Source organism: Engystomops pustulosus, chromosome 3, assembly GCF_040894005.1.
Source record: "Engystomops pustulosus chromosome 3, aEngPut4.maternal, whole genome shotgun sequence".
Lineage (NCBI taxonomy): Eukaryota > Metazoa > Chordata > Amphibia > Anura > Leptodactylidae > Engystomops > Engystomops pustulosus.
The window spans coordinates 205,468,553-205,496,314 of NC_092413.1; the positions used below are offsets into that span (position 1 = coordinate 205,468,553).

The 27,762-nt window shown below is 41.0% G+C and overlaps 1 protein-coding gene across 4 annotated transcripts in view; it reads right to left on the reverse strand.

Annotated features, from left to right (window-relative positions):
- KLHL29 (kelch like family member 29) overlaps positions 1-27,762 on the reverse strand; it is a 613,218-nt gene that overhangs the window by 157,951 nt on the left and 427,505 nt on the right. For all 4 annotated transcript variants that reach the window (XM_072143641.1, XM_072143640.1, XM_072143638.1 and 1 more), the window contains one exon: positions 26,664-27,212. In XM_072143641.1, coding sequence (XP_071999742.1) covers positions 26,664-27,212 — 549 coding nt within the window. The remainder of the gene's footprint in view (positions 1-26,663; positions 27,213-27,762) is intronic.

Below are 27,762 nucleotides of genomic sequence, written 5' to 3' on the forward strand. Positions count from 1 at the left end.
GGTATGAATGGGGTGGCAGCTAGTAGCCGCTAATATGGAGTTGCCTGCCAATGGTTTAGAGAACATGGTGGTGGTAACATGTTCGTCAGCGGGTGATGCGGATAGAAGAATATCAAGAAAATGTATTTTATAGGATGGTTTTTCGTGGGTGAATCTCAAATTGATGTTATTCGTGTTGATATATGTAACAAAATCACGAATAACATCAATTTGAGATTCACCCACGAAAAACCATCCTATAAAATACATTTTCTTGATATTCTTCTATCCGCATCACCCGCTGACGAACATGTTACCACCACCATGTTCTCTAAACCATTGGCAGGCAACTCCATATTAGCGGCTACTAGCTGCCACCCCATTCATACCATACAAGCCATTCCATATGGTGAATTTTTGCGTGCTAGGAGAATTTGCTCCAACGAGGAGGAATACAAAATACAGGCCACTGCAATTGAACAGAAACTCTCCAAAAGGGGCTATCCCAAACAAATTTTGATAGAAGCCCAACATAAAGCAGACAAAGTTAACAGAAAGGAACTGTTAAAAGGAAACATGCATAAAAGGAGACATGCCAATGGCATTAAACACAATATACCTACTTTTAGTACTGCTTACAGCCCCCAATATAATGCAGTTAAAAGAATAATACAAAAGTACATTCCTATTTTAAATCAAGACACTATCTTACACAAAATTATGCAGGATGGACATAGATGTGTAGCAAAAAGAGGGCAGACACTGGCCAACATTTTGTCCCCTAGCATGATAAAAACTAAATCCACTGAAAAAACTTGGCTATCGGTTAGAGGGTTTTATAAATGCGGAGGAGCTAGGTGCAATGTGTGCACATATGCTTTAAATAAAACTCTTGACTTTCCTATTGGTCAAGGGAAAATGCAGAGAATTAATGCCTTTATGAACTGTGACACACATCATGTCATTTACTCCATTCGCTGCACTGAATGTATAGAGATATATGTTGGCTGCACTGTCCAAAAGTTGAAAACTAGAATCAGCCAACACATTACCAACATTAGAAATGGGGATGTTAATGCCTCAGGTGTTGCCAAACATTTTATTGAGCGTCACAATAAAGATTTCTCCTCCCTCCGTTTTTTAGGACTTGAACGGGTTTTCTGTCCCTCCAGAGGGGGGGATTGGAGAAAATTGCTTTTAAAACGGGAGGCATACTGGATCTTGGCCCTAGGATGCAGATATCCTGATGGCATGAACTCCAAAAACGACCTTTCATATATATATTAATATCGAGATGCTCCTCAAATAAGAATACATATATTTCAACATTTATGTTTACAGTGGTAAACAATGGTAAACATTTATGTTTACCATTATATCGTGCATATGCCTCAATACTTACTCAATATTTGTTTTCTGATGTTTCCTTTTGTGCTGCACCTTTGTCTGATCTCTAATATTGTGTATAATGCCCCTACATTTGCATGACCCGTTTTTAGAACTATTTTCCTCTGTTCCCGATCTCTGATCTCTACAGATCACTCCACGATGCATCTTACCTGCTCCCGATCCCTATGGATCACTCCATGATGTGTCTTACCTGTTTCTGTTCCCACACCAACCGGATACACGTATCCTGATTATCAGGTGTTTGTAGAGCATTTAATGTTTGTTGTCATCATGTTTTTATCATACCATGAGTAAGGCTTAGATAAGCTGAAACGTGTAGGTCTCTTGTGCCTACTCACACCCCACGATGTATCTTTTAAAGAATGAAGAATAAAGTGCTTTTATTTTGCTGGATGTGCTGCGAACCTTTTCCTTTCTCAAGTGTTGCAAGCTCAGGCCAGAGCCTCGCGTGCACTCCAAACATCTGATCTCCACCACCTGGGACAACAGGGTATGTGAAACCTCTACCTATTCGGTTTTTTCTCTAGGAGTTAGGGTACATTGTCATTAGCAGTGTCAGCATCAGTTAGGAGGCAGGGTTGCTACCCCCATCTCTATGTCTGGATCTTTAGTAACAGAGGGTAACCATAAAAGTATTTTTTAGAAGAATGGTGGTTTTGATGCTAGGGATAGCGGCACCAGAGGAACATGTATAAAGACATATTTGTGTGTGGCTTGTGAGGATGGGTTGGGGCGGGTTAACTGGTGACAGGTTCCCTTTAAAGTGTACCTCACTTTTCAAACACTTTGCAGGAGTCTAGTCAGTGCACATTAAGAGTAACACTGTAACTGGTCATTAAATGACTTGTATTCTGCAGTTGACTTGTTGGTGGAGACCTAGCTGCTGTGATTCACTGTCCCTGATAATCTCTCCACAGACTTCTGTGCAATCTTAGTGAACTTCTGTTTGTGAATTGAAGGGGTTGTCCCACAAAGGAAAGTTAGGCCCTATCCTGTGGATAGCGGCTAACTTTCCTTTGTGGGAAAACCCCCTTTATGAAGATTTTTTCAGACGAAAATGTAGATTAGGAAGGAAAGAGAAACATTAGAGCCAAATTAAGTGGAGACGGAAGCATTTAAAAGTGTAGATATTTTGGTTTCTTCTTCTTTACACGTGAAGCTAATGGCAAACGTATGCCTCTGTATAACTATGCAAACGTATGCCGCTGTATAACTATACAACGGCATGTCTTGGAGGCACTCATAGCAGGTAAACTGGGAAATCCTCCTGATATACACCTCTATGCCTGAAAATTTGTGTGGAAATAATAAACGGATAGTGTAATACTTTGATTCTCCTGCGGAGGTGCTATAGGGAAACTGAACACTACAGCAAAATTCTTCACCAAAATCAGAGAACAGCCTGAAAGAGAATATCTCTTGGTCAATGACCAAGTATGTCAATGTTGTCAGATTTAAATCACCCCCCTCTGTAGATGAAGGCCCCCTTAAAGGGTCCATGCAGAGTGGCTTTAAAAAGCTTTTCACTCTCTCTGGAGGACCTAGAATGTCTGTGGATTGTATGGTCAGCTAATGAATAAATTGAGGTGTAATTCCTCTTTTGTCCTGCAGTGGTGCTGTATAGAAGCTGAACACTTGTGAAGGATTCCCCTACCGATCACAGGGATTCCAAGCAGCAGATTCCCTTTTTTTTTACCATGATATACTGTAGCTTTAATTGGATTTTATACTCGAGCTCAGCCTATTATCCATCCTTTCAGTATTCCGGCACCCAAGCAGCGGCACATTTTAGTAATTGATTCAGAACGTCTTAAGTAATAATGTTCAGTAGTAAATGTTGACTGTCTGTAACATATATCATATAGCGATGTGTCAGGTCATTTCTTCTTCTCTACCTGAATCAGCAACAAGAAAATCCAGACACAGCATTTGAAGCCAAGAATTTTAAGTCCAGGCAATAATCTTGACTTTCTATGATTTTTATTTTTTATTAATTTCCCCCCCCCCCCCCCTGCTCATTGGCAGCTCAGTATTCATTCTGTGGCTTCTCCAAGTCAGCACATTCCCAATCCATCAATCATCCGGCCAATAAAAAAGCCAAAACAAAACAACAGCTAACGAATATGTAACATCATCCGGACAACAAATAAATTAATCACACGCCGGGGGACAAGACTCCTTAGTTTGCTGATTTTTGATAGGGAACTGTAAACCGTCAATTCTCTTTTTCACAATGAGAAACGGAGAGGTCATGTGCAAGGAAACGGTATAAGGTGGCAACTTCGGAGCTCAATACAGAAATTTCAGAATATTTAACTAGTTTTTAATTAAAGGGACCCTTCACCACCTCCAATAACCGTTTTACCTCCTTTCATAGACGCTGCCCCACCGAATCTGAGGCAGTTGGAATTTTTTCTCTACCCCTTCACCGTTCCTGAGCAATCAATGACATTAGTTTTATTACCCAATATAATAATTGGGCTCTCTGTCATGTGGGTGGTTTCTCTACTCCTGGACCGCCCACATGACAATAGAGAGCCTTATTATCATATTAACTACCAAAACTATCACTGCCGATTGTCTCGGAATGATAGGGGCTGGAGAAAAAATTTGTATTGGGCCAAAATCGGTGGAAGGATGAGAACAGTTGGAATTGATGGAGACGGTGAAAAGTCCTAATTACCAATTGAGCGATAGGGTCGTAGAATGCAGCTCTAGGGTTACAATAAAATACTATCCCAGGGGGGGGATTTGTGAGTGTAATCAAACTCAAAGACCTGTAATATTGTAATTCAATTGGGGCTTCAGGTAGATATCATTCTTTGACCTAGTTGTGGAAACTCATATCCCCTTTGAGTATTTTAGGTTAGTGGCAAGGGAACCCCTACCCTAACTTGGTTATAAAGTGTCACTTTCTTTCTGTTTTTCTGAATAAAGTCTCAGGCAATGCAACAAAAATTTCTATTTTTTGAAATTGTAATTCTTTATTTCCCCTGTGGGGGTGCTGCAGGAAAACAAAGCACTTAATCCCAGGATTCACCAAAGATTACAACTGATTTCCAAGGATACCAGCACAGGGAATACTTTATCTTCATGATATAGTTAATAGACTTCTCTAAAAAGTAGGAAGACTCCAAAAAGGGTGAACCTATTAAAAGGGTTTATCTCAGTTCCTCTAGTGTTCTCGCTCACTGAAGAGGTCAATGTCAATATTTTGGAATGGGTTGGAGGACAATGTCAAAATCCTTAAAAATTACTATTACAGGCGGTCCCCTACTTAAGAACACTCGACTTACATACGACCCCTAGTTACAAACGGACCTCTGGATGTTGGTAATTTATTGTACTTTAGTCCTAGGCTACAATCATCAGCTATAACAGTTATCACAGGCGTCTGTAATGAAGCTTTAGTGTTAATATTGATTTTTATGACAATCCTACATTTTTAAAATGCACAGAGACCAAAAAAGTTCTGGCTGGGATTACAATGATAAAATATACAGTTCCGACTTACATACAAACTCAACTTAAGAACAAACCTACAGACCCTATCTTGTATGTAACCCGGGGACTGCGTGTATTAGTGAAAATATATCAAGTATAAACTTCAATTACTCATTGGTTTGGTTGTAGCCCTACTCTAGATGCCATCTGTCCTGGAATCTGGCCAGGACAGGGGGTGTGGCCAGTAACAATATAGTACTAACCGGTTGTGTCCAACTTTAACCCCAAAGTAGGAATTACATGGGAAAATGGGTGAAATTCAGGGGATATGGTTTGAATTTCTGTGTAACAGAGATAGGTGACTACTGCAAATATAGAAGTGGCCCTTAAAGGGTTGAGAATGGACATCATAAACTCGAGACGAGGCACAAAATGAGAGAAATGGAGGGAAGGACAATCTGTGCGACAGGCACCCAGAAACCTGATCCATCAGAGTCTGACCCTCGAGAATATCACTCCTGATTGTACCAGTAAAATCTCTACTTTCCATCACGAAACATCCGAAGATACATGAGGGATCAGCGAGAGACTGTCAGACAAGAGCTGATCAATAGCATCAAATACACCAAGTAATCACTAGGCCTATATCTCTGATAGGAGACATCTCCACATGCAAACCTGGCACCTGCTTATCTGTACTTACTGCAGCGTCTGATCTCAAGTTACATTCTGTCTAATATTATTGTGTTATAGTTCTGTACATATGGGGCAGTATTATAGAAGTTATATTCCTGTACATAGGGGGCAGTATTATAGTAGTTATATTCTTGTACATAGGAGCAGTATTATAGTAGTTATATTCTTGTACATTATGGGCAGTATTATAGTAGTTATATTCTTGTACATAGGGGCAGTATTATAGTAGTTATATTCCTGTACATAGGGGGCAGTATTATAGTAGTTATATTCTTGTACATAGGGGGCAGTATTATAGTAGTTATATTCCTGTACATAGAGGGCAGTATTATAGTAGTTATATTCTTGTACATAGGGGCAGTATTATAGTAGTTATATTCTTGCACATAGGGGGCAGTATTATAGTAGTTATATTCTTGTACATAGGGGGCAGTATTATAGTAGGTATATTCTTGTACATAGGGGGCAGTATTATAGTAGGTATATTCTTGTACATAGGGGGCAGTATTATAGTAGTTATATTCTTGTATATAGGGGGCAGTATTATAGTAGTTATATTCTTGTACATAGGGGGCAGTATTATAGTAGTTATATTCTTGTACATAGGGGGCAGTATTATAGTAGTTATATTCTTGTACATATGGGGCAGTATTATAGTAGTTATATTCTTGTACATAGGGGGCAGTATTATAGTAGTTATATTCCTGTACATAGGGGCAGTATTATAGTAGTTATATTCTTGTATATAGGGGGCAGTATTATAGTAGTTATATTCTTGTACATAGGGGACAGTATTAAAGTAGTTATATTCTTGCACATAGGGGGCAGTATTATAGTAGTTATATTCTTGTACATAGGGGGCAGTATTATAGTAGGTATATTCTTGTACATAGGGGGCAGTATTATAGTAGTTATATTCTTGTATATAGGGGGCAGTATTATAGTAGTTATATTCTTGTACATAGGGGCAGTATTATAGTAGTTATATTCTTGTACATAGGGGGCAGTATTATAGTAGTTATATTCTTGTACATAGGGGGCAGTATTATAGTAGTTATATTCTTGTACATATGGGGCAGTATTATAGTAGTTATATTCTTGCACATAGGGGGCAGTATTATAGTAGTTATGTTCTTGTACATAGGGGGCAGTATTATAGTAGTTATATTCTTGTACATAGGGGGCAGGATTATAGTAGTTATATTCTTGTACATAGGGGGCAGTATTATAGTAGTTATATTCTTGTACACAGGGGGCAGTATTATAGTAGTTATATTCTTGTACATAGGGGGCAGTATTATAGTAGTTATATTCTTGTACATTATGGGCAGTATTATAGTAGTTATATTCCTGTACATAGGGGGCAGTATTATAGTAGCTATATTCTTGTACATAGGGAGCAGTATTATAGTAGTTATATTCTTGTACATAGGGGACAGTATTATAGTAGTTATATTCTTGTACATAGGGGGCAGTATTATAGTAGTTATATTTCTGTACATAGGGGGCAGTATTATAGTAGTTATATTCTTGTACATAGGGGCAGTATTATCGTAGTTATATTCTTGTACATAGGGACCAGTATTATAGTAGTTATATTCTTGTACATAGGGGGCAGTATTATAGTAGTTATATTCTTGTACATAGAGGGCAGTATTATAGTAGGTATATTCTTGTACATAGGGGGCAGTATTATAGTAGTTATATTCTTGTACATAGGGATCAGTATTATAGTAGTTATATTCTTGTACATAGGGATCAGTATTATAGTAGTTATATTCTTGTACATAGGGGCAGTATTATAGTAGTTATATTCTGTACATAGGGGGCAGTATTATAGTAGGTATATTCTTGTACATAGGAGGCAGCATTATAGTAGTTATATTCTTGTACATAGGGGGCAGTATTATAGTAGTTATATTCTTGTACATAGGGGGCAGTATTATAGTAGTTATATTCTTGTACATAGGGTGCAGTATTATAGTAGTTATATTCTTGTACATAGGGGGCAGTATTATAGTAGTTATATTCTTGTACATAGGGGGCAGTATTATAGTAGTTATATTCTTGTACATTATGGGCAGTATTATAGTAGTTATATTCCCTTACATAGGAGCAGTAGTATAGTAGTTATGTTCTTATAGACCAGGGGCAGTGTTTTCTACTCTTGTTCCATTACCTTACAGTAAATGCATAAAAATAGGATCATTGTATAGTTCAGAGAGTCAACTGGCATAGATGACAGAAGAAACCAACGGAACAAAACTGATAAAAGGCTGTGGACTGACGCCGCTTGACTTTCATATTTTTACAGCCGTGAGCCGCACTACAAACAAATGTTGTGTTTGTTGTGAGCGCCGCATATTGATATAGTCAAAGGCAATATATGAAAAGCGTTTCCGAGGCTTTGAATCGGGCTTCACAGTCAAGCTCTCGCTGTCTCTCTGATGTTCAAACCAAAAAAACTGAAAATAAACCTGTAATTTGGTTTGAAGTGTGTTCCTGATTAGCCGGGGTCAAGTATCTGCGCCGAGCTCCTCCAGGGCCAGGGACTGACCTCCCGTTCTCATGAGGTCCATTGACAAACCTGAAATATCATCTAAAGAGGTTAGGATTGTCTTGGCTCGCTCTTTTGTTACAAGTAAACCTTCTGGAAGAGGCTCCACTCTGCGTCCTATAATACCGTATGCGTTGGGGTTTGTGCACTTTTTACGTCTCTTTGCTGTTCGCAGGTGGCTCAGCCTTTTCATATTGAGATTTTCTCTGCTCTCGTTCCAAGGCAATGATCTCATTCTACCAGAAGTGAAATATTGTACCTCCAAAGAGGATCATTCAGATCCGCTACTTTACTTCTGTGCCTACCCCATCAAAACCCTGAAAAGGCAAAAAAAACCCAAACACTTAGCCTGTTAGCTCCCGGGTCTTTTATAAATTAAACATAAAGCCTTGTAGGTTCTGTGTAGTGCTTCAAAATCAGTGGCCTGAATGCAAAGAAATCTTTATTTTACTGTAATAGTTGATTATAAGCTCACCGAATACAAGCCGAGGCAACTAATTTTACCACAAAAAATTGTGAAAACTTATTGACTGGAATGAAATGCACAGCAGCCTCCCTCAATAATGACATCCCCAGCAACCTCCCTCAGGAATTAAATGCCCAGCAGCCTCCCCTCACTAATGAAATGTCCAACAGCCTCCCTCACTAATGAAATATCCAGCAGCCTTCCCTCATTAATGAAATGTCTAGCACTCTCGACTCACTAGTGAAATGTCCAGCAGCCTCCCTCACTAATGAAATGTCCAGCAGCCTTCCTCACTAATGAAATGTCCAGCATCCTCCACTCACTAATGAAATACACAGCAGCCTCCCCTCAAAAATGAAATCCTCAGTAGCCTCCCTCACTAATAAAATGTCCAGCAGCCTCCCCTAACTAATGAAATGTCCAGCAGCCTCCCCTCACCAATGAAATGGCCAGCAGCCTCCCTTCACTAATAAAATATAAAAACCTCCCCTCACTAATGAAATGTCCACCAGACTCCCCTCACTAATGAAATGTCCAGCAGCCTCCCCTCACTAATGAAATGCCCAGCAGCCTCCCTTCACTAATAAAATATAAAAACCTCCCCTCACTAATGAAATGCCCAGCAGCCTCCCCTCACTAAAGAAATGCCCAGCAGCCTCCCCTCTCTAATGAAATGTCCAGTAGCCTCCCCTCACTAATGAAATACCCCATGCACCCTCCCCTCACTCCGGAAATGCCCATTCCGGTAAATAAAGCTTTAGGACTCATGCTCAACTTGCTTCTCCATTCATTAACAAAGACAGGACCCCCACTGACATCCTGGGTTGGGATATAAGCAGTCAGAACCCCACTGATCTGATTTTTCCACCTCAACCATGATCCATCCCCTTTAAAGTTGAGTGTAACTATGCATCCTTTATAGTTCTGATCTCCTCTAATTTGGTAAAAACTTTATATGGCACCCATAGGCTCCAGGACCTGGATTCTTTTGTACCCTCTGCACTTCTATAATTACTATCGTGGACAAGAGGTTGGCATAATTAGACAACGAGAACAGCAAAAAGTCCAGCTCACCTCAAACCATGTAGGGAAATCCAACGAGGCACGGACTGCCCTACTGCACGGGCTGCATCAAGCCAACAAGCGTGGAAAAAAGATTCCGTGTCCAGCTTCGTCCAAGATATTCCAAGCTTTATTTAGGGCATAATTTTAAAATCCCAGAGTGTTACAAGGCCAACGCGTTTCAAACGGTGGACCCGTTCTTAATCATGGCACATTAGACAACCCCTTTAATCCAAGACATAAGATCCATTGTGCTTTCCAATTTTATACTATTTTTGTGATTCAAATTTTTTAAAAATGAAATTTTCTGCTATATTATTTATATTTAAATAAAATATATATTGAGTTAAAAAAAAGAAAACATTTGACAGTGATCTCACCCATCTTTCGATTTACTTCTGCTCTAAAGTGCTGAAGGCTCTAAAAAATTTTTCCAACCTCGTTATGAAAGGAAGCTGATTGCTGATTAGGAGGAGGAAAGAATGATTGAACTTTTTCCTAAAACATGTCAGAAATAATTTCGAGTGCTCCCAGGTATGATAGGGTAATGACTCCAGGAGAAGGAGAGATCTGAGATGTAAAATGAGAGAGCGCCGCAGTATTAGAAGAGAATTTTATCAAATCTCGATGCTTTTCGATGTTCTCGGAATCTAATGCTCAATGAGAAGCGAAGAAAAAAAGATATCCTGCCGGCACTTACTGAACGCGCCCGGTGATAATTACCGGAGTCTGAAGAACCCGGTCAACCGTAACATATCTGAATAGATCCGAGGTGCAGAGGTAGGAGAAGTAAATTGCGGAAAAATAAGCAGGGTGTGAATATTGGTGCCCGGGAATGGACTGTGCATATAAACCAGGAAGAAATCTCAAGAAAATAATTAAAACTTTTCAAATAATAATCTAAACTAAAAATATACTAATAAATATACAATATAAACAAACATATATATAAATTGTAAAGAAAAATCATTAAAAATAAGAAAATAATTAAAAAAACCTAAAGGGATATTACAAGACTTACCATAGTTTTTTTGTACATGACATATACTTAGGATTTAGCAGAGCCCTAGCACATACAGCACTCTAATAGGTGGATGTATTTGAATGCCTAGGGGTGTCCTCTTGTCCATTCGCAGCCATGGCTAGTTGGCTAGGTTGCTTAATTTGGCCGAACTCGAAAGGGAAGTTTGGGTCCACTCAACACTCTTGGTATTGGATCTCTACCTCCTCTCCTGACAAGTCTATTTCACAAAATAATTGCATTCTTTATAATACAATGGGGGGGGGGGGATTGTTTAAATGCCTGTACTAAAATTCCCCCACGTGTCACGGATCTATGCCGGTCTCTTAGTAGATGCAGATCCAATTTAGACCATGTATGACGCATAGAATTCAGCTATAGTCTATGGCAGAGTTTTCTAGACTATAGTCAATGCGGGCAAGATGGGTCGTCCGCTCCCAACATGACCAAAGACTGTGGATACAGGCCCGTATGTTAGTCCGATCCCATGGACTGTACATCCTGCACAGGTTGAAAGTCTATGTATCATACAGGAATATACTTTATAGTTTATACGGTTGAAAAAAGTTAATTAACCGTATGATTCAAAGTTTGATGTACGATGGAAATATGATGTACAGATTTCCTGTCTGCCGACCTAACTTCAGTACTGGCAATGTAACAGTCAATACAGTGTGGGCACTGCAGTCCTGTTGACAGACAGGTAGTCGGTTCATCCTCTTTCCGTATGATGCAAGGACTCTCGTCGTATGCAATGTGTTTGGTAGGACCAGACCAACAAACGGGCTGCCCATGTAGCCCCCCAAAAAAAGGACTGACAGTGTAGAGAAACATCCTATTGTCAAGTATAAGGGTCACCAGTTTTCAGTTTATCTAGTTGTAAGAATAATGTGGTACAAGGAATAGTAGCACATGCTCCAGAATTGTTTCTACAGGGAAAACACTTGTGTGACAAAATTGCAGATTTTTAAAGCAGGTTTTTAGCAATTTTGCCCTATTTGCCTCTGCAACCCCCCCCCCCTCCTCGTCAACCGCAAACATGATGGTCCTACGCCCCTAATGTGAAGGATCATCACTTTCAATAAGTGAATAAGTGCACCTCTGTAGGATCCATATGAAGGATCCGAAGAAGCACTTGAACTCTTGTAAGTGCTGTGCAGCTTTGGATGTGAACAGAGCATAAGATTTGAAGTACAAGAATAAATGACTAGTATTACAAGAGCACGTAAAGTTCAAATTTGATTTAATAACCCATAATTTCGGACCTTCCATATGGTAAGGAAAGCGTAGAAATATAAGAACTCAGTGGAGCGCAGAATAATCGCGGTACACACCGTTTTCTCTTCCAATTTGGCGTCTAAGTGAAATAAATATGGTCACTGCCCTGTGTGAGAGGAAACAAATCTTTAGAAAGTAATGTAATTTGCTATGTGGCATGATTAGACCTGACAATCAATAGACTTTTCAAGAGAGCCTCAGCCTCCGGGTAATGCAGCTCCCCACAATCCAGGTCAAAAACAGGACCCTATTAAATCCATTAACTTTTTTTTTTTTTCTTCCAGCTTAGTTCAAGCAGCGTGCAAGAAATGGAAAAAAAAAATAAGGTCTGCCACCAATTACTTGTCTGGTCGCTGCTGAACTAATTCACAATGAATGTAGAAAGTAATAAAAATAACTAAATAAAAGAGACAGAAAAAATCCAGCATTAAACAAACATTATTTTTAAAGGGGGGCTTCTAGATTATAAAATCAAGTAGCATTTAGATTCTGTGCTGATCCACCACTAGAGGGAGCTTTATAGAAAACTGCATACTGGTGGAGTTAGAACAGATTCTAGAACACTTTACTGCTGTCAAAAGTTGCAAATTTATGGACATGGCAAAGAATTTGGAAATTCTGCCCCTAATTATGGTACAAGTCTTTAACTCCATGGATGCATTTACCATACAGACAAGGCACATGAAAAGAAACCTTCCTGATCATTTTGTTTGGGAGCAAAGCGCCACAGCCCAAAATATCTACGACCGGTGGGGCTATAGCTGAAATCTCTTCCAGGTCAAACCCGGTCTGACTTGCGGAAATTGCTTCCGGATTCACTGAGAAGCCAAAGCCTCTTAGCAGATCCAGCATGCAGTGGGGGATGGGGAGTTAAGACTGGAATACAAAAAGCCAGTCTTAAAGGGGTTGTCCACTTAACATCATGTTCTTTGTAATGTATGTGTAAGTGTGAGTGGAAGAATATTAGATCATTACCAATATACATCTAGTAATAGTTCTGCTCCGCTTTCCTGATGTGTAAAGTGAAGCCTCCTGTCTTTTACCTCATCAGCCAGAGAAAATAAAATGTCTGCAGATGGAGGGTCATGTGATCTCTATCGGTCAAAGAACAATCACCCTGCCAGGATAATAGTATTCATGAATACAAGATCAAGGTCCTGGAAGGGCGATTGCTCATGGACAGATAGAGATCACATGACCCTCCATCTGCGGCCATTTTATGGACAGGAATCTCTGGCTGATGAGGTAAAAGACCGGAGGCTTCACTTTACATATCAAGAAAGCGGAGCAGAACTATTACTAGATGTATATTGGTAAGTTACACAATACCCACCACTCCAGTGGACGGGTAATGTGCCCCTATATATTAAGGTGATGTAACCAAGTAGGATTGAGCCCTATCCATGGCAGCATCTTGTCAGCTCCTTTTTTCAGGACACCAGGCGGGAGATTTATCGTGCATCTGATAAAACTTGGCTCCTGTGGTGCCATATCATACATCAAGAGGCTCCAACCTCCTAATGTACAGGGCGGCTGAGCTGGTGTACATTTCTATGCCAGACCCTTCCAGCAACCGTTCAGGTTTGGATGGTCGTTGGCTGCAGCGAGGGTGCTGTGTGGCCACTCCACCAGTGGTCGCGTCCAACTTCACACCCGCATGTCATGGAGGTTCACCAGTAATTGTGATCACTTCAGTGCTTGTATGCCAGAAAAATGCCGTACAAGCCCCGACACATATACCCCCAGATGTCTATGCGAGACAAAGATCCGACTTGTAGATGCTACCACAGCCGGGAGACATGAGGCTTGTACGTCTTCACAGTTTACATAAATCCTGTCCAGGAAGGCCCTCAGGACGGCCGTCACTGTCTCACCTTTAAGAGCCTTCACATGAATTGTTTGGTCAGATTCTACGGGGGATTATGTGGCTTTGAAGCTTCTCACTTCCCCCTCAACACTTTATATCCGCGCTGTAAGAACTGCTGCGTTTATTTTTTTTATATCACCACGCGGCGAGCTGTTTAATCGCTATATGTAATTCCATTGCGGATAAAATTATATTTTTCAATGTGGGTTTTATTTGTTGACTTTTATAAGCCTGCAGATTTTTTCTAAAATTTTTTAAAAAATGTCATATATAAAGATGTAATAAAAAATAAGTCTAAAAAAATATTTTAAAAATCAAAGTGGACTAGTAAAACATTAGATAGAAAAATAAAATTAAAAAAAGGGAACCAAAATTAAAAGTACAATGAATTTTTTAACTGGGGGTTCTCTTCCGGTTTGTTGTTTAGGTGATGGTGATGGTGCATCCATAATAAGTCATTCTCCAGCCCGAAGTAAAAATCTAACCATACGTAGCCAATGTATAGTAACTACAGGAAGTCCCCGGGTTACGTATTAGATAGGTTCTGTAGGTTTGTTTTTAAGTTGAATTTGAATGTAAGTCGGAACTGTATATTTTATAATTGTAACTCCAGGCAGAATTTTTTGGGTTTCTGTGACAATAGGATTTTAAAAAATGTTGGGTTGTTATAAGAACCAGGATTAAGTATAAAGCTTAATTTGGAGACATCTCTGTTCGAGCGGAGCCTGGGGTAAAAGTACAGTAAATTACCAACATACAGAGGTCCGTTTGTAACTAGGGGTCATCTGTAAGTCAGGTTTTCTTAAGTCGGAGACCGCCTGTACACCCCACAACCTTTTTTTTTGAAGTTGCTGCTTCATGGAATCATGTTTTTATATGATAAAAATTAAGAATATGTTGAGTAAGAAAGTCCAAGACGACCCCTTTTGGATAGGTTCAACATCTTAGTGGGATGTAGGACCTTTAATGATTTCATGACTTTGTGATCACCCATATATATTTGAGGTTGATTACATGGCCATCACATAATCAAAGGTCCTTTAGCCCAGTAGGATCTTGACTATACACAGGGGGCGTAGATTTTGTGCCAGGCATAGTACGTTGGCTATGTATAGCTATAATAGTACAGGAAGTCCCCGGGTTACATACAAGATAGGTTCTGTAAGTTTGTTCTTAAGTTGAGTTTGTATGTAAGTCGGAACCGTATACTTTATTATTGTAATCCCAGTCAAAAAATTTTTGGTCTCTGTGACAATTGGATTTTAAAAATGTTGGATTGTCATAAGAACCAGGACTAACAATAAAGCTTCATTACAGACACCTGTGATAATTGTTATAGCTGATTATTGTAGTCTGGGGCTAAAGTACAGTAAATTACCAACATCCAGAGGTCCGTTTGTAACTAGGGGTCGTATGTAAGTCAGGTGTTCTTAAGTAGGGGACCTCCTGTACTATGGAATGAAGAGTGTTATGTTGTGTTACTTTTAATGGAGTGTAAGGTTTTAAATTTATTAGAAACTCTCTTATTTATTTTGACTTAACATCGAAAGTAAAATGAACATTTCAGTGAGTCTCTGTAGACGTAGGTGCAGCAGATTGTGACAGCTACTTGCCTTATATATACACTTCTTACTTGGCCTAGTTTGCTTGCTTATACTATTTAGATTTATCATATTAGGTTTCATGTATTACTTACATCATGATAAAAAAAAGATTAAAAATAAAGTAAACATAATAAACTAATATCAACATGAAATATTGAATTGAAAAAGTAGAGCGTTTTGATATTGGTTCAAAATATTAATATACTGTATATACTCGAGTATAAGCCGACCCAAGTATAAGCCGAGGCCCCTAACTTTACCACAAAAACATGGAAAAACCTATTCACTCGAGTATAAGCCGAGGGTGGGAAATGCATTGGTCACAGCCTCCCCAGTATATAGCCTGCCTACCCAACAAACCCATCCTTTACGTAACCCCGTGCTGCCTGTATAGGGGCCTCTCCATGTATAATTTGTGTATTATCCGGGGATCATTGGAGTTTTCTGTAGGTCTGGCATTATGAAAGCTGAATATGAAAATCTACACGGCGATATTTTTGTACAAACTGGAGCGGGAGATATTTTTAAGATGGAACAACACAAATTGCGTGTGAACCGTATATCACAAACTGTTTCCACCTACTGCAGTACTTAAGGATTATCCTGCTCTGAAATTTAGAACAAGATAATCTTTTCCATTCTCCAGGCAATTGTAGCTGTCAGATGGAAGATAGAGGCAGGCGAAACGTGTACCTGGGAATATGTGCTCTACAGCAAGATGGAGAGAGACTGCAGGCAAATGGTTAAATCATATACTGTGTATATACCGTATACTGTCCCGGTGTGCACAGAGGTTATGTCCACATTACACTGAGGACATGTAATTGTCACATTGTATCCGAGATAGAAATCAGTTTTGCTTCACAATTTTCTATGGTTTCTTTTATACGGAACTATGTGTCTCTATGGTTACAGACTACACTAGTTGTACCCCTGACTACTATGGATATCAGACTTATCAAAAAGAGAGGGAGGGGGCAGTTGTTTTGTATTAGAAGCAGATTCTATTATACAACTGTGTGCTCCAGCTGCTGCAGAACATCATAGAATACTCTTCAGGTGCTGTAGGACATTATAGTACACACCTCAGCTGCTGCAGAGCCACATAATATATACATTATTTACTATAGGAAATCATAATACAAACATCAGCTGCTGTATAACAGCATCATACACACCTCATCTGCTCCAGAAATACATAATACACACCTCATCTGCTCCAGAAATACATAATACACACCTCAGCTTCTGCAGAAATGCATAATACACACCTCACCTGCTCCAGAAATACATAATACACACCTCAGCTTCTGCAGAAATACATAATACACACCTCAGCTTCTGCAGGAATGCATAATACACACCTCACCTGCTCCAGAAATACATAATACACACCTCAGCTTCTGCAGAAATACATAATACACACCTCATCTGCTCCAGAAATACATAATACACACCTCATCTGCTCCAGAAATACATAATACACACCTCATCTGCTCCAGAAATGCATAATACACACCTCATCTGCTCCAGAAATAAATAATGCACACCTCATCTGCTCCAGAAATGCATAATACACACCTCATCTGCTCCAGAAATACATAATACACACCTCAGCTTCTGCAGAAATACATAATACACACCTCATCTGCTCCAGAAATACATAATACACACCTCATCTGCTCCAGAAATACATAATACACACCTCAGCTTCTGCAGAAATGCATGCTACATACCTCAGTTGTAATAGAACCTCATAACACACCTCAGCTGCCGCAGAACCTCATAAAACACACTTAAGCTGCTGCATAACAGCATAATACACACCTCAGCTTCTACAGAACCTTATAACACATTTCAAATGCTGCAGAACCTCATAATACAGTCTTAAGCTGCTGTAGAGCATCACAAAACACCACTCAGCTGCTGCAGAACCACTGCATACCTACCTCAGTTGCTGTAGAACATCACAATATGCACCTAAGCTGCTGCAGAACCTCACCATACACCAGTCAGCTGCTGCAGAACCTCACCATACACCAGTCAGCTGCTGCAGAACCTCACCATACACACCTCAGCTGTTGTAGAACATCATAAAACATACCTGAGCTGCTGCAGAACTTCATAACACACTCTAAGCTGAGGCATAACAGCATAACACACACCTCACCTGCCGCAGAACATCATAAAACATACCTAAGCTGCTGCAGGACCTCATAATACACACCTCAGCTGTTGTAGAACATCATAAAACATACCCGAGCTGCTGCAGAACTTCATAACACACTCTAAGCTGAGGCATAACAGCATAACACACATCTCACCTGCCGCAGAACATCATAAAACATACCTGAGCTGATGCAGAACCTCTAAACACACATCTAAGCTGCTGTATAACAGCATAATACACACCTCAGCTGTTACAGAATGTAACACACACTTCCCTTCCGGGGGCATGTATTATCCCTGGTGTCCTTGTACCATGTACTATGTTATAAATGGTCACAGAACTGCTTGATGATTCCTAATGTTCTCATGATTTCCACTAGGGGGAGCAGTCACATATATCTAAATTTTGCTTATTATCCGTTTAAACTATTTCCTCCCTGATACTATTACTTCCATCATTGCTCCTTTTCCTTGACCTCTCATTATCCGAGTGTCATGACCTTAACACATATATACCAGCAGTAATGTGATCTGTGGGGACCTCCTTGACCTCTGACCATCTCCGATGAGTTACCTGTTGATCACCCTATTTTTTGAATTCTAGACCCGTATATTCAGTCATTTACTATCTCCGGCATTAGCGATTTAGATGATTAGGACACTGGGGAGAGGGGGGGTTGAGGTCACAGGGTAATTGACCCCCTGGGGAGCAGTGACATGATAGAAGTGATGATGAGGAAAATCTGATATCTCAGGAATCTGGATGTGACATTCATGGAGCTGAGACTTCAGGCGTGATACTGTACATGTAATTCCGGGCTTTCCTGGAATATCTGGGTAAACTATTTTCCATATGGGCACTTCATTAGTGTATGAAACTGGAAATTGATAGTGTTAAAGGGGTTGACCCAAGTTAAAATGTTACCCCCTATTATGCACACCCTTTTCCTTTTAATAGACAGCCCGTACTACAAATCATACCCATCAAGGCATAAAAAACACCTAAAATGACAAATAAAGGTGGTAAAAGAAAAATGAATGAAACCTTACACACTATTCCTGTCCTATATAGGTAGTCATACCCCAAAGACCTTTTGGAGTAGGGTGTCCCAATACAACTATAAAGAAGGTGAATCTAAACAGAATTTCCAATACAACAAAATGGCAAATACAAAAAACCAAAACTTATATAAATATGTGAGCTAACTGTACGAGTCTCTGCCACCTCCTGCTGGTTCAGTTTCTGATCTGTTGAAGTGTATTAAAGATAAATCTCTGCCAATAACTTTGTGTTTGCACAGGGCTGAGCGATTGATAATACCAACCACATAAATTGCTTGGCCGTATATCAAAAATAATGTTACATATTGTACATTTCGTTACTGGGGCACCCTTGTGTCATCGCCTAGTTACCTCCACTTAGCTTTGACTAATAGTGTCCGATTCCCCTTGAAAAATTGAGCAAAATTTTAAGTTGGTTTTGAGGGACAAAGGCTAGAATAAACTGGGTGGACAGGCTGCTGCGGAGTCATCTGCAGCTAACCCGCAGTGCTTAACTACGCTTTTACAATCAATGGCGGCCAAATGATGGCAGGGCTGCCAGAGGTGGCACTAAAACCCTCTCTGTGGGCATCCAGTTCTCTGTGGGACACCCCAGAACATGGTTTGCCAGTCAGGACCTCGTCCTGCAGTCCCAAGGCATCCAACGATATCCTGAGTCAGGAGGTGTGAACAGAGCTGGATTATCAATGGAGCTCCTGCTCCAGGCCCTGTGATTCTACCTGTTTGGAGGGCCCCTGGAAGGAAGCTTCAAAGATAGTCCACATTTCTCCTCCTTTCTGTTGTATTGGTGTCCTCTGGATACCGATACCATAGAAAACTGTGGCAGAGCAGGGGACAATAAGCTACTGCTTAAATTGCACTGCTGGTGCTTTACGACAAATAATTGTGTTTTGGTTTTAGTTTGGGCAATCAGTTTCTAAAAGGTTGACAATCACTGCCCTAGATGGTAGCACACAATGTATGCACTATAATATCACATGTTTCCTTGATACTTTGTACCTGATGAGGGCTCGAATCCCAAGCTGAAATGAGTAGTATGATTCTAAACTAAGGTCTTCAACCTTTGACCCCCTTGCCTGATTTGGAGAGTTCCTTCTCTGTCCTCACTCCATGGTTCCATCCAACATCACTATATGAAAGACTGAAAGACATTCGTCATGGACGGACAATCCTCGTGAACTGACAATCCTCGTGAACTGACAATCCTCATGGACTGACAATCCTCATGGACTGACAATCCTCATGAACTGACAATCCTCATGGACTGACAATCCTCGTGAACTGACAATCCTCGTGAACTGACAATCCTCATGGACTGACAATCCTCATGGACTGACAATCCTCATGAACTGACAATCCTCATGGACTGACAATCCTCATGGACTGACAATCCTCATGGACTGACAATCCTCATGAACTGACAATCCTCATGAACTGACAATCCTCATGGACTGACAATCCTCATGGACTGACAATCCTCATGGACTGACAATCCTCGTGAACTGACAATGCTCATGAACTGACTATCTTGGTGGACTGACAATCCTCATGGACTGACAAGCCTTATGGACTGACAATCCTTGTGGAGTTACTATCCTCGTAGACTGACAATGCTCATGGACTGACTATCCTGGTGGACTGACAATCCTCATGGACTGACAATCCTCATGAACTGACAATGCTTGTGGACTGACAATCCTTATGGACTGACAATCCTTATGGACTGACAATCCTTGTGGACTGACAATCCTTGTGGAGTGACTATCCTCATGGACTGACAATCCTCATGAACTGACAATCCTTGTGGACTGACAATGCTCACGGACTGACAATCCTCATGGACGGACAATCCTTGTGGAGTGACAATCCTTATGGACTGACAATCCTTGTGGAGTGACAATCCTTGTGAAGTGACCATCCTCATGAACTAACAATGCTTGTGGACTGACAATCCTCGTGGACTGACAATCCTCCTGGACGGACAATCCTCATGGACTGACAATCCTCATGGACGGACAATCCTCATGAATTGACAATCCTCATGAATTGACAATCCTCATGGACGGACAATCCTCATGGACTGACAATCCTCATGGACGGACAATCCTCATGGACGGACAATCCTTGTGGACTGACAATCCTTGTGGAGTGACAATCCTTGTGGAGTGACTATCCTCGTAGACTGACACTGCTTGTGGACTGACAATCCTTATGGACTGACAATCCTTATGGACTGACAATCCTTGTGGACTGACAATCCTTGTGGAGTGACTATCCTCATGGACTGACAATCCTCATGAACTGACAATCCTTGTGGACTGACAATGCTCACGGACTGACAATCCTCATGGACGGACAATCCTTGTGGAGTGACAATCCTTGTGAAGTGACCATCCTCATGAACTAACAATGCTTGTGGACTGACAATCCTCGTGGACTGACAATCCTCCTGGACGGACAATCCTCCTGGACGGACAATCCTCATGGACGGACAATCCTCATAGACTGACAATCCTCATGAATTGACAATCCTCATGGACGGACAATCCTCATGGACGGACAATCCTCATGGACTGACAATCCTCATGGACGGACAATCCTCATGGACTGACAATCCTCATGGACGGACAATCCTCGTGGACGGACAATCCTTGTGGACTGACAATCCTTGTGGAGTGACAATCCTTGTGGAGTGACTATCCTCGTAGACTGACAATGCTCATGGACTGACTATCCTGGTGGACTGACAATCCTCATGGATAGACAATCCTCATGAAGTGACTATCCTCATAGACTGACAATCCTCAAGGACAGACAATCCTCGTGGACTGACTATCCTCATAGACTGACAATCCTCATGAATTGACAATCCTTGAGTTGTCACCTAACTTTCAGAAGACCTCAACATCTACTGATCATTGACGAAGAAATGCAAGTTATTATCTCTAAACCAGCCAGACAGCGACACAAGTTTAAACTTTTTACAGCCGTGAAATGGAACAAAATTTTCTCCAATTAGAGGATTGTCCGATGGCGACTAATTATTGTGATGGAGCGATGGCGTAAATATTAGTGAGGAGGCAGATCTCAAACTCGGCGTCCCGCTTTTCCCTATGGATGGGAATCTATGTTATTGTATTTTATGAGTCGGAGTCATTACTTCATGATCTCTTCTTCCCTTCAGGATTGAGGCAGCCTATTTCACAAATAATTAACGCCCTTGAAGCGGAGAATAGGCAGACTGACAGTCTCATTATTGCAACGTGCTCTAAAAAATATTCCGAAGCGACGCTTCCCAACGTGTGTACGAGGCGCTCACTGTCTCCGTGTCTAGAGGCTTCGCTTTGAAATCACACTGAAATCCCAGTGCTGTCACACTGTTCTGTGCTGTAAAAGTTACCATCTCCGGCACGTCGCTACTCATATCACCAGTCACCGCTGCTCATGGCGGTAACAGAAGGATGAAGCCTCCCCCCATTACTAATACATGCTAATCATTGGAAACTATTAGACTCTTAAAGGGTCCCCAGCATTTGGGACTCATTCCCTTCTTTTGGGGACAGAAAAAAAAAGTGTCTGTATAATACCACTTGTTACTACCGGTAACGAGTGCCTAAGGGCATGCAGTGTCTAAATAACACCGCCAAATGGATGGGGTCACATCAAAGTATATACTTTCTAACTTTAAAGACCCAAAAGAGGGACTAAAGCTGTGTGGAGCTGTGTGTCAAATTTTTTCGATCAAAAGCCCCGCCCCAGACCGATCCCTTTACACCAACCCTCCTCGTATACTGCCCCTACTGGCCCTCACACTATAGGATATCAGCATTCGTAGCTCCAACTCTTTAAAATTCCCCCTTCCCAAAAAAACCCACATTGTATAATGCACCCCTCCTCAAGTTGCCGCCTTTTCTGTTGGCCCCATTTTTTGTGAACACGCCCCTTTTGTCTACCCCCATTTTTGTAGATTCCTGATTTATGCCTACTTTCCCGAGGAACCCTTATTTACCTTTCATTTATAATGTCTCCATGTATATACTACATAATTATAATGGAGTGGGGAGCCAGCAGCTCCCTGCTTCCCCTTTATAGTCAACTCTCTCTGTATCTCGAGGAGGAAACCCTACATACAGTCGTGCTCGGCAACTTCGTGCATCAGTATTGTGTCCCAACAAGTCCTGAGAACAGCCCTTTTATTAGTAAGTGCAGGCCAACCCCTTTTAAAAACTCACATCGAGCTCTGCCACATATGGGACACACATCTACATATAATTCATATAGCTCAATGTCAGGAGGCTGCACAACATCCAGAAATGCACTTACAATCACTAATGTAAAAGAAACATTTTTACGTTCAGCCTTAATTATAGATGTATTATTTTCATAGATGACAAAGATTATACAATGCAGAGACTCCATAGTGGGCAGAAGAAGCAGCATGAGCCTCCACCTGCGATGGTCAGATATGTCAGTTTTGTTAAGTTTAAAGGGCCACTATGGGAAATATTCTACAAGGCACTACAGGATACAAGACTTCATTCCTTGTGGTATATTCTGTCCATCGTAACCCTATGGGCAGGGCAAGTGCCAGGGCCCAGAGCTGCTGGGAGGCCCACATAAGACTGTACATAAGAAATCCATGGGGGTGAGGGGGGCTTTGTATAAATTATGATGTATAAAGTATGAATTTTTAATACTGCCACATAGTTTACTGCAAAGGGGCCCACTGAGGCTCTGTCACCCAGGGGCCTACTGAAACCTTGAGCCGACCCTGTCTACGGGTGCCCCTTTTAATATGAGTTGAAGCTGAGGCTTATATAATTAAAAGACAATGGAGCCCAGAGGTGCTTTGGTGACGCCCCCAGAGCCCCTCAAACGAATTTACATATTTTTTAGTTTTTAAGAAAACAAGGGCACAAGACTCTACAATGAGAATAGATCCTGACCGAGCATGTACACAGCAACATGTGAGTTTGTTTGGTTTACAATGGATGATTCTGGTTTCCTTTCAAGAGTATCGAAAATGTCACTATAGGTTGGTGGGTATATTGTGGGCTGTAATTTGTAGTAACGCCCTGTGGTTGGTAGCAGTGGTTTGGCGTCTGCCGTGGTTTGAAGAAATATTTGAATTGCTACTTAATGATCATTGGGGGAATGGGATGAGGGCAAGGGGTCCACCTCAGATTGACCCATAGTAGGTAGTCAGATGGGGACACCACCCTTCCACTTTAAAAAGGTAACTTAACTAGGAAGGTTTGAATGAATGAACCAACATTGAGCCTATGTTGTGTTTGGTGCCTATTTTGGCTTAAAGGGATATTCTAATTTAGCCATATACAAACACTTCTTCAATTACATGTAAATTAAAAAATTACCCATGTGAAGATATTTTCTTATAAATTTCACCATGTTGTTCCTTATAAACAAGATTGTTGCCCTTGGATACAACCACCACTGAAGAAAAAAATAGTTTTTGCATATGAAATGTCCAGGATTTATTTCATGTGCGACAGCTGTCCTGTGGTAATGGACAAGGAATTCAGGTGGTCGCACCTCCTCAATAACGCATGTCTGGCCACTGCTGCCACAGTGCGGGGGTGGTCATTTCCAAGGGCAGCTATCTTGTTTCCAAGGGACAACATGGCTACATTATTTGGAAAATTATCGTCACACAAGGACATTTTTCTTAATAACATCCAATTAAAGAAATGGTTAAATATGTCAGATGAATTAAATTAAATGTGAGTGTCAAGATGAGAGTATCCCTTTCATGTCCACCCTTGCCTATTGTTTAACCTTCAGTGGCCAATATAGTGGTAATTTCCTCACATAGATTTAGTTTTCATTGGACCTATGGGGTTTAATATGTTCTTACCATACACGTAAAAGCTGCAGCTCTAATGCTACACATAGTAACAAAAAAGTTGCAAATCTCGATGTACAAAAGAATTAACAAAGCTTCACGACACACAAATTCCAATCTCCCGGCCGCGCTTACAATAGCATGATAATTAAGTGGTGTACCCGCTCGCACGCTGCATTAAATGAAATTGTGTCACCCATCTGAGAAGACAACATGACCTGTTGCAAATGAAAAATTTGAGAAAATTTTCATGTTCTCAGAGGGGGGAGGGGTCAAGCAAAGGTTAATCAAGAGCGTACAGTACATTTTCACATGCAAATGAGAGCGTCTCGCCTTTGGACGGGTCGGTAGAGCGGTAATTAAAGAAAACAAATGCAGAATGTGAAATAAGTGCTCTAATGAACTCTAAAAATATCTGTTTCCACTCGCCACTAGGCCCGGCTCTCCTTCTTCTTGCTGGACATCATACAATAATTGCTCGTGAACTTTGCCAAGACTCACATGTTGAGCCAGACAATGAAACTGAAAAGACTCAGGGATTTAATGAGATGGAACCTCCGGCCCTTTTCAAAAAAGATCTTATTATAATGCAAAGCGAGCTCTCGAGAGAAGAAAGGACGGGAGTCGTTGCGAGTGGTCTAAGTACCACACGAGTGTTGGCATTTCGTACTCAAGAGCCTAACGGGCACGCGTGCCTACATCTTTTCACAGAAGAAGCAGTTTCTATGGATGGTCCTTTAGCTTAGACAAAGAAGAAGAATGAGGATCAACGGGGAAGAAGTGGCCTCAAGGGGGGGCGGGGGGGGGGCATAGATTAAAAGCAAAAAAACTAAAAACAAATAAGATCCAACTTTTTGGCTCTCGAATACATAAAAGAAATGATGTTCAAAGTCCCTGAGGTCCGGCCAACTATGTAAAGTGTTTAGAGACCTCCAGATTCTTCCTCAACAAAATAATTGAGTCAACTTGGGGAGAGAAGAGATCGAAGTCCTCTCACTTCATGATGACGCATGCATATGGGGATATCAAGAGGAAATTCAAGTTTGGCCAAAACTTTATCTGATGATTTTTGAAGAAGTGAAGGAACATTTTTAGTTTAAGGGTAGGGATAATAAGGTCCAATTTTAGCTTTAGGATGGACCCTATCAATACTCCCTCCCTAAGAAGTTTTACAAACGGTAGTCTGGAAACAAAAAAATCCATCCCTTTCTCAAAGTTGTACTTTCCATGACCCTCACTTCTCTGTGGACCACCCATCTTCTGTGTACTGTAGATCTGTATTTATGAGGACTTGTGTTGACTTTGGATTTTTCAAGCTTCCCCCATAAATTTTTCTAGTGCCTCCCGTTCTCCAATGTAACATTGTTCCCTCACTCCCATAAATATAGGATCCCCAGTGGTAGGCCATTATAGGAATCCTTCATAAGGGCTATCCTGGGGTGAAAACAAAACCTGATATACAATCCTAGACATCTTATTTGCTGTCGTAGAGTTCCCATCGAGACAACGGTGGGGGGGGGAAGGGGATCATAAATCAAGCGCATATGAGGCCCTCGTTAGAGCGAATTTAATTCTGGCGAATCTGTCGAGTCATGTAAAAAATGAAGAGACTTTTGTATTATGGATTTAGAGTGTGGACTTGTTAGCGTCAAGGCGAGCCTCCAGCCCTTGTTCCGCTGCTTGTTCTGGAAAAGGCACGTTTGCAGATCATGCATTATTGAAAAAGGCCGGAGCTCTGGGACCTAAGCATCACTTTAGATGAAAACAAAAAAACGGGGCCTCACTTCTCAACCGCAAACTGATGCAATTCAGCAGATACTCGGAGAGGGCACGTCAGCTCCTTCTATCGAAATCAGGCGGCGGGAATTCTACTCAACCATTTTCTGGCAAACTCAGTAGGTGTCACTGGGAAATGAGAAGAACTCGCTGTTTTGTTTTACATCGGGAGAATTGCTTTCTCTCTCTCTTTTTTTTGGTGTGTTCATATATAATTCATAAGCGCTTCTGCGAGGCCACAGAAGAGGAAAGTGATGGAGGGCTCCTAGCTTACACGCGTCAGGGATGAAAGATCTTCTTCTGTGACCTTCACTTGAGCCTGAAACTTGGTGTCAATCGCATATCACATGATGTTCAACCACAATTAGATCAATAGGCGGCAAAGAGAAGAAGAGGGATGACGGCTTACCTTTAGGATACCAGGGATCGGTGAATTCATACTTTCCCATGCCGATTGTTCGTAGCATCTGAACCCCGTTTGGGTTTTCTCCGGTCATGGTTTGGCTCTGAGGCAGCTGTGGAGGAGTCTGGCCATTTGTCGCCGGCACACTGTTAGGAAGCGCTGCTGAAGGTAGGGCAGGTGGTGGTGGAGGAAGTATGGGACAAGTCATGTGGCCGTTGCCTATCGCCGTATGGCCAGGATGAGGCACTTGACCCACACCGGTCAATGAGGACATAGCTATTGGTTGACTGTGTCTGTACATCGTTTGGCTCTGTAGGTTCACCACCATGTTGCTCAGGGGTTGCGCTGGCTGCTGGTGCTGTTGGAGTTGGTAATGTGCTGTCATTAGTGGTAACTGTGGGGCGACATGAGGGGGGATAGTGGGGGTTACACCTATGATGGGAGCTTGGACGTTGGCTGCTTGGCTATATATAGGGGGCTGGGTCATTCCATAGGTGTGAGCTATAAGAGATGCCTGGGTTCCTGCAGAGACAGTTGTTGCCCACGGAGGGGTGCCTGGAAAAAAAATTAGATTGAATTAATTGATTTATACATAATTTCAATTTCAACTGTTACAGTCAAGCAGTGACCTCAGTGTTAATGATAGGTCACTGCTACATCCAATGATTGACTGCAGTAATCACATGACGTCTATGTTGAAATGTTGTCATTGGAGGCAAGAAGAAGAAACCATTGAGGAAACAGGATGTGCCGTAATGGGAGTTGTAGGGACCCTTAAAGAGAACCTGTAAGTTCAATATGGGACCCTAAACCCACTACAGTTCCAGATGGACCTGTGGTTCAGGGTACCAAATCAACATGTGGCCTCAATTTAAAAAAAAAAAAAAAAAAAAAAAAAAATATATATATATATATATATATATATATATATATATATATATATATATATATATATATATATATATATATATATATATATATATATATATATATATATATATATATATATATATATATATATATATTATATCTACCTAGATGTGAGTCATATGTCCCTCATCTGCAATTTGTGACACTAAATCACTGGTCCATAAGGACCTGTGGG